Here is an 8,251-nt window from a genome sequence, read left to right as displayed (position 1 = left end):
AGGTCACTTCTACCCCAAAAGTGATTCCAATGATCCAAAAATGTGAATCCTTCTCCCATTTCCCAGCTCCTCAGCCATGCATTCATCTGCTCTATCCTCCTATTCCTGCCCTCTCTCGTTCGTCGCACTGGGAGTAATCCAGATATTACTACCCTTGAGGACCTCCTTTTTAAATTTCTATCTAACTCTCTGTAATCTCCCTTCAGAGTCTCAACCTATTCCCTTCCTATGTCGTTGGTTCCAATGTGGACAATGACCTCCTGCTGGCCCCTCTCCCCCGTGAGAACATTCTGCACCCTCTCTGAGACATCCTTGATCCTGGCACCAGGGAAACAACACACCATTCTGCTTTTTCACTGCTGGCCACAGAAACGTTTGTACCTCTGACTACAGAATCCCCTAACACAATAGATCACTAAAGCATCTACATCCTTCCTATAATAAGGTGACCAGAACTGGACACAATATTCCAAGTCTAACTATGGTTTTATAGAACTGCAGCAAAACCACGCAGCTCTTAAACTCAACTCCTCCATTAATGAAAGCCAAAACACATCCACCTTCATAATAACCCTTTGAGAGATCTACAGATGTGGACCCCAAGATCCCGCTGTTCCTCCACACTGCTAAGAATCCTGTCTTTAACTCTAAATTTCAAATTCAACTTTCCAAAATGAATCACTTCGCATTTATCCAGGTTGAACTCCATCCGCCACTTCTCAGCCCAGCCCTGCATCCTGTCAATGTATAGTTGTAGTCTCCAACAGCCCTCAACACTGTCTATAACACCCCTGACCTTTGTGTCATTGGCAAACTTACTAACCCACCCTTCCACTTCTTCAGCCAAGTCATTTATAAAAACTACAAAGAGCAGAGGCCCAAGAACAGATCCCTGCAGAACACCACTGATCACTGACCATCTGGTAGAATACTTTCCATCCAGTACCATTCACTGTCTTCTTTTGGCCAACCAATTCTGTATCCAGACAGCCAAATGTCTCTTTACCCCCACACCTCCTAACTTTCTGAATAAGCCTGCCATGGGGAACTTTATCAAATGCCTTACTGAAATCCATATATACCACATCCACTGCGTGACATTCGTCACCTTGTCTTGTCACATCCTCAAAGAACTCAATAAGGCTTGTGAGGCATGACGTACCCCTCATAAAGCCATGTTGACTACCTTTAACCAAACTATGTTTTTCCAAATAGCCATAAATCCTATCTCTCTGAATCCTTTCCAGTATCTTGCTTTCCACTGACTTAATAATGACTGGCCTGTAATTTCCAGGGATTTTCATATTCCCTTTCTTGAACACAGTAACAACATTCCAATCATCCAGTACCAATTCTGTGGAGAGTGAGGAATCAAAGATCATCACCAGATTGTTGCTCAATCTTTGAAAGACAAACAACACAAAGTTAACTGATGGAACCTTTTCTACGGGGTAGGGGTCTTGTAGTGTTGTCACTCAGCCAATTTGCTGTATCTTTGCTCCTGTTCCTTTTGTTTTCCTCACAGTCTGTTGTATGACACTGTATAGAGGTCTATGTACACAACATAACAGCATTACCCTCAACAAACCATTACATTGTCAGTTCAAATAATTCCAGCATTGAAATTCAATTTTCTTTCGGAAATCTGTGCTGTTTCCCATAATTCTTCCATATAACTATTAATTCTCTGCCAAATTATTGTTTGTAGAAGCATCTCTACCACTGAGTTAAATTGACTGGTCTGTAATTGCTGAGCTGAGCCTTACAAACTATAATTCCTCAATTCTGGAGCAGTAATAATGAGGGCAGGAATACTTACGGTGTCTTTCTGAAAACCTCACCATGGTTTTGGATCTGTCTGATTGAGCTGTGCAAGTATCCCGAGTGTCAGACAGACACAGGCCCAGGATATGCGGAGTGTGACCATCAGAGGCAGTCTCGCATAGTGAGAGAGGACTGAATCCAGGACTCCTTGTACCCCGTGACTGGTCAGATTAAAATGGGCAATGCACCCTTCCTGATTGGCATTACCCTCTATCCAGGATGGCCCTACAGACTGCAGGAATTGGAGGTCTTATGGAAAAATCAAAGAGAAAAATCTGGGGGAATATGAAACAAATACTACAGCAACAGTACAGAGCCACTGCCTCCTTCCATTTTAATGGACTCCTTCCTTCTCAGTCATCTTTAGCTGAGATCAGGGAATCCAAGGCCTTAATGTCTTTTCCCTTTCTACATCGATGTGTGCATTGACTAAGCACCAAGAACAATGGGAGGGAGTGGTATAATGGTTATGCAAACCAGGTTAATGTTCTGGGGACATAGGCTTGAATTCCACAACAGCAGATTCAATAAAAAATTGCGATTGGAAGCCAACTTAATTATAGAATTGTTACAGCATTGAAGGAGGCTATTTAGCCCATTGTGGCTGTACCAGCTCATTAAATGAGTATCATTATGTAATATTTATCTCTGGTTTTATCCCAATACCTTTGCATATTATATTTTTAACAAAATCATCATTCTATGCTCTTTTGAATTCCTCAGTTAAACCTGCCCCCACCACATTCCCAGGCACTTCCTAAGAGAGACCACGTAACCACTGTTAATTGTTGTAAAAACCCATTTGTTTCATTAATGTCTTTTACGGAACAAATCTGTCATCCTACCTGGTCTGGTTGACATGCAGATCCGCAGCAACATTGTCAAGCTATAACTGCACTCTGAAATGCTCTAGCAAGTCACTCAATTCCAGGGCAAGTAGGGATGAGCCATAAATGCTGGCCCAGGCAGCCACACCCATAAACAAAAACGATAAAATACAGAAAAAGATGTACCTATCAGGGTGAACCGCAAGCCAATGTGGAGCCCAGCTGCACGGTTACTGTTGACAGGCCGGATGGTGAAATTCACACTTTCTCCAGGACTGAGAGTCCTCACTGTCTCTGCATGTTCCAATTGACGGGGTCTCCGGTCTGCTAGAGTAACACGGATGGACCTCTCTGCAGCAAGGTCACTGATTGAGAGTGGAAGCCCTTGTGGGCTGCTCAACTCCATAGATCCAAGATGGGTGGAGACACTGTAGTTGCTGATGGTGCCTCCTGGGAAAGGATTGACCCTGAGGCTCATTGTTAGCTGGATGAGCTCACGGTTTGCTGACAACTGGCTGGATAGTGCTGGGGGGATGTGGAAGAGGCATTTCTCACCAGGCCAGGAACACAGCAGGTTGAAGGGGTCCACTCTCTTCCCCTGCACATCAATCTCAGAGACAGATATCAACAAGGGCTCCTCATTGAAAACTCGAGAGCGCATGAGAGACTGGACGAGTTTGCTAGTCAACTGGAAGATGGTTGCTGAAGTGACCAGATCATCTTCTCGCTGGATTCTGTTATTTGGACTAACCTCAATTGCAGCCATTGCAGCACCTGCACAGAGCAACAGAAAACAAAAGATTGGTGAAGCAACACATTGTTCAGGCAGTACACTGACAAACCCTGGGAGAGAGGCAGGGTTTCACCAACCCCATGGTGAGTTACTGGAAATAATCCCAGGAATGAAAGTCAGGGAATGGGCAGGAAAAACTCAGGAGAGACTGGTGAGAGTATTGGAAAGAGACCAGAAAGGTGAGGACACAGTAGCTAAGGTAAGTGACAGACACTTCATAGTCTCCCCTTCTGCATTCTGGATTGAAGCTGGGTGGCAGGACTAACCTGAGGGGATAGGACCTTCAGCAGGGGTGGGTCCTTACTGAGGGAACAGGACCTTGAACGGTAGGACCTTGAGTGTGGGGGACAGGGTCTTGAGGAGGGTCAGGGCCTTCAGGAGGGAGCAGGACCTTGCTGAGGGGTTGGTCCTTGGGGGGGGTGGGAACATGTCAGTTTGTCAGCAATGTCCTCATGCTCCATAACACATAGGGCTTGAGAATGATGCACGTCAACCTGTCTCCCTGAGGGGTAACTGCTGCCTTCCTGAGGAAGGAGTATAAGCTTCTGCCTCTGTGTGGTGATGCTAAAGCACAGCCACTTCATGGGGCCTGGGAGGTGGGTGTGGGAGTGGCCCTCCATCTCAATATAATGCAAGCTGGAGTTCACCCCAGTTAGTACCCTGAGAGATTGTGTCAGTTTACAAAAGAAAGGCTCTGAGTGATTATATGTTCATAAAGAACAAGTCTGGTATTTATATAATTTCCTGGGATACTCTCAAATGCTATTCAGCAAACATCATAGTTCTGAAGTGTTGTTCCTGTGGTCAAGCAACAAATAAGGCAGACAAGCTCCAGGCAGTTTGATTTTTCTAGATATTGGTTGGTAAATGAACATTGGGAAAACTTCACATTTCTACTTTGTAACAACATTTAGAATCTTTCACATCCTCAGTGCTGCAATGGAGGGATCTCTCAGACTCCATGACACTTCCTCAGACTGCAACGAAGTGTTCCCTCAGACATTGTGGCACCCCCTCAGTGTTGCAATGGAGTGTCAGCTTTTTCATTCTCCTTAGTCATTCATGGGACCTGGGTATCACTGGCTGGCCAGCATTTATTTCCTATTCCAAGTTGTTCTTGAGAGGGTGGTGGTGATCTTGTCGAACAACTACAGTCCACGTGCTGTAGGTTGGCCTACAATGCCATAAGGGAGGACATTATAACAATATGATCCAGTGACAATGAAAGAACAGAGATATATTTCCAAATCAGGATGGTGAATGGTTTGAGGTGGTGGTCTTCCCATGTATATGTTGCCCTTCTCCTAAATGCAAGTTGTCTTTGGTTCGGAAGGTGCTGTCTAAGGATCGTTGGGGGTGAATTTCTAAGTGCATCTTATAGATAGCACACACTGCTGCTACCAAGTGTCGCTGTAAGAGGGAGTGGCTGCTTATGGGTGTGACGCCAATCAAATTGGCTGCTTTGTCCTTGATGGTGTCCAGTTTCTTGAGTGTTGTTGGAGCTGCACCCATCCAGGCAAGTGGGAAGTATTCCATCACGTTCCTGACTTGTGCCTTGTTGATGGTATGCAAAATTTGGAGAATCTGGAAGTGAATTACTCACTGCAGTATTCTTAGTCTTTGACCTGCTCTTGTAGCCACTGTGAATACGTGGTGAGTGCAGTTCAGTTTCTGGTCAATTGCAACTCTCAGGATGTTAATAGTTGGGGATTCAGTTAGGGTAACGCTACTGAATGTCACGTGGCAGTGGTTAACATGGTGATGGTCATTTGTCTGGCATTTGTGCAGTACAAATGTTATTTGCCACATGTCGACCCAAACCTGGATTGATGAAGTAGCTGAAGATGATTGGGTCTAAGACACTACCCTGAGGAACTCCTGTAGAGATGTCCTGGAACTGAGATGATCGACCTCTGACAATCACAATCATCTTCCTGGTATGACTCCAACCAGCAGACAGCTTGGTACCCATTGATTTCAGTTTTGCTAGGGCTCCATGATGCCACATTCAGACAAACATGGCCTTGATATCAAGGGCTATCACTCTTGCCTCACCTCATGAATTCAGCTCTTTTGTCCATATTGAAACCATGGTTGTAATGAAGTCAGGAGCTGAGTGGCCTGGCAGAACCCAAACCAGACATCACTGAGCAAGTTATTGCTGAGCAGGTGCTGCTTTATAGCACTTTTGATGACACCTTCCATGACTTCACTGTTGATCGAGAGGAGACTAATACGGGAGTAATTGGCTGGGCTGGATTTTTCCTGCTTTATGTGGATAGGACATACTTGGGCAACTTTCCACGTTGTCAGGTCGATGCCAGTGTTGTATCTTTGCTGGAAGAGCTTGGCGAGGAGAGTGGGAAGTTCTGGAGCACAAATCTTCAGTACTATTGCCAGAATGTTGTCAGGGCCCATAGCCTTGGCAGCATCCAGTGCTTCTAACCATTTCTGGATATCAAATGGAGTGAATCAAGTTATCTGAAGACTGGTATCTGTGGTGCTGGGACTTACTGGAGGAGGCCAAGAGTGATCATCCCTTCAGCGTCTATGACTGAAGATTGCTGTGAATGTTTCAGCCTTACCTTTTGCACTACGTGTTGGGCTCTTCCATCATTAAGGATGGGGTTTTTGTGAGGTTCCTTCTCCATTGACACTATCACTCACGACTGGATGTGGCAGGACTGCAAAGCTTAGATCCGAACCATTGGCTGTGGAATTGCTTCGCGCTCTCTGTCATTTGCTGCTTATGCTGTTTGGCATGTAAGTAGTCCTGTCTGGTAACTTCACCAGATTGACACATCATTTTTAGGTATGCTGCTCCTGAATCTCTGCAAAGTTGCACTGGAATCTCAGCTCGTACTATGTAGCACTCCCTTGGTGCCACACTGGAGCATACACACAGACACTGCAGCACTCCCTTGGGACTACACTGGAGCATACACACAGACACTGCAGCATTCCCTTGGGACTACACTGGAGCATACACACAGACACTGCAGCATTCCCTTGGTGCCACACTGGAGCATACACACAGACACTGCAGCACTCCCTTGGCGCCACACTGGAGCATACACACAGACACTGCAGCACTCCCTTGGGACTACACTGGACTGTCAGCTGAGATTTATCGCTCGAGTCTTTGGAGGGAATGTTGAATCCCTCCACCTTTGGCTCAGCTTTCCACTGACACCACACGCTTGTAGTCAATGTGAAGCTCACCCTGTCCCAATAATGTTACACTGACACTAGCAGCTGCTAGTTACCTAGGATTTTCAAAATATTTCTTCCAGTTTCACTGGGTGTGGCTGATCCTTGAACTGTCTGATTTCCAATGATGTCAATCATTTGTCGGGTCATCCTCAGACTTCCTTCCAGCCCCTGACCCATTATAAACTCTTCAGGAAAAGTCTGTGGGAGAAAGAATTGAAGACAAAATGAAAAATTTCTCCAGGTCATCAGATATGAAAGAATGAGATACTCTAGCTCCATATAATAAAGAAAAACTGGAAGAAATTCTGGTATGATCCCAGCTAATGATAATATTGGACAAGTCAAATCACAGAATGATTTGAATCTTAAAACTGTGGTCATTTATTGAATAGCCTTCGACACCAACGGTCACTTTGAGTGCGAGCAGCAGCTAAGGTAAGACAGTTTGTTTTAAAATTACTTACCGGTAGCGGGCAGCGGTGTTTTTGTCTCTCTTTACAGAAAGAGCGGGAGCAGCAGGGGGAAGTGACGAAGATCGGAGGGGCAGCCGGGTAGGTTTTTTTTCCCTTTAAAAGCGTGCAGGAGAAGAACCCGAGGCACTACAGAGGTAGTGTCTCCCACCCGCCCTCCTCCTCTAACCTAAATAATAAGACCCGTTGTGGTAAGTAGGTAAGTGCTGCATTTTGCTTGTTGTATTCTTTAGACCCAGTTTTTTTTCATAAAAGGTTACTTTCAGAGGGATGGCAGTGAAGACAGTGCAATGTTCCTCTTGCAACATGTTTGAGGTGAGGGATGCCATGGACGTCCCTGCTGATAACACTTGCAGGAAGGGCACCCATCTCCAGCTCCTCCAAGACCGTGTTAGGGAACTGGAGCTGGAGTTGGATGAACTTAGGATCATTCGGGAGGCAGAGGGGGTCATAGATCGGAGCTTTAGGGAAGTAGTAACTCCAAAGATGGCAGATAGATGGGTGACAGTGAGGGGGACTGGGAGGAAGCAACCAGTGCAGGGACCCCCTGCAGCCGTTCCCCTCAAGAACAAGTATACCATTTTGGATACTTGGGGGGGGTACGACTTACCAGGGGTAAGTAACGGAGCTCAGGCCTCTGGCACGGAGCCTGTCCCCGTTACTCAGAAAGGAAGGGTGGAGAAGAGCAGAGCAATAATAATTGGGGACTCGATTGTGCGGGGCACAGATAGGCAGTTTTGTGGGAACGAGAGAGACTCACGATTGGTATGTTGCCTCCCAAGTGCAAGGGTACGTGATGTCTCTGATCGTCTTTTCCGGGTCCTTAAGTGGGAGGGAGATCAGCCCGAAGTCGTGGTCCACATTGGCACCAACGACATAGGTAGGAGGAGTGCTGAGGATGTTAGACAGGCTTTCAGGGAGCTAGGTTGGAAGCTCAGAGTTAGAACGAACACAGTTGTTGTCTCTGGTTTGTTACCCGTGCCACGTGATAGAGATACGAGGAATAGGGAGAGAGAACAATTAAATGCGTGGCTCCAGGGATGGTGCAGGAGGGATGGGTTCCAGTTTTTGGATAACTGGGATTCTTTCTGGGGACGGTGGGACCTCTATAAACAGGATGGCCT

General features: G+C 46.0%; 1 protein-coding gene across 1 annotated transcript in view; it reads right to left on the bottom strand.

Annotated features, from left to right (window-relative positions):
• The window catches only part of pkd1b (polycystic kidney disease 1b), a 205,610-nt gene that overhangs the window by 125,406 nt on the left and 71,953 nt on the right, over window positions 1-8,251 (bottom strand). The window contains exons 16-17 of the mRNA XM_043715206.1: window positions 6,711-6,855; window positions 2,838-3,425 (exon numbers count right to left, since the gene is read on the bottom strand). Coding sequence (XP_043571141.1) covers window positions 2,838-3,425; window positions 6,711-6,855 — 733 coding nt within the window. The remainder of the gene's footprint in view (window positions 1-2,837; window positions 3,426-6,710; window positions 6,856-8,251) is intronic.

Source organism: Chiloscyllium plagiosum, chromosome 24, assembly GCF_004010195.1.
Source record: "Chiloscyllium plagiosum isolate BGI_BamShark_2017 chromosome 24, ASM401019v2, whole genome shotgun sequence".
Taxonomy (NCBI): domain Eukaryota; kingdom Metazoa; phylum Chordata; class Chondrichthyes; order Orectolobiformes; family Hemiscylliidae; genus Chiloscyllium; species Chiloscyllium plagiosum.
Note: the sequence above shows the minus strand (reverse complement) of the source record. Positions and strands in the feature narration are given on the sequence as shown.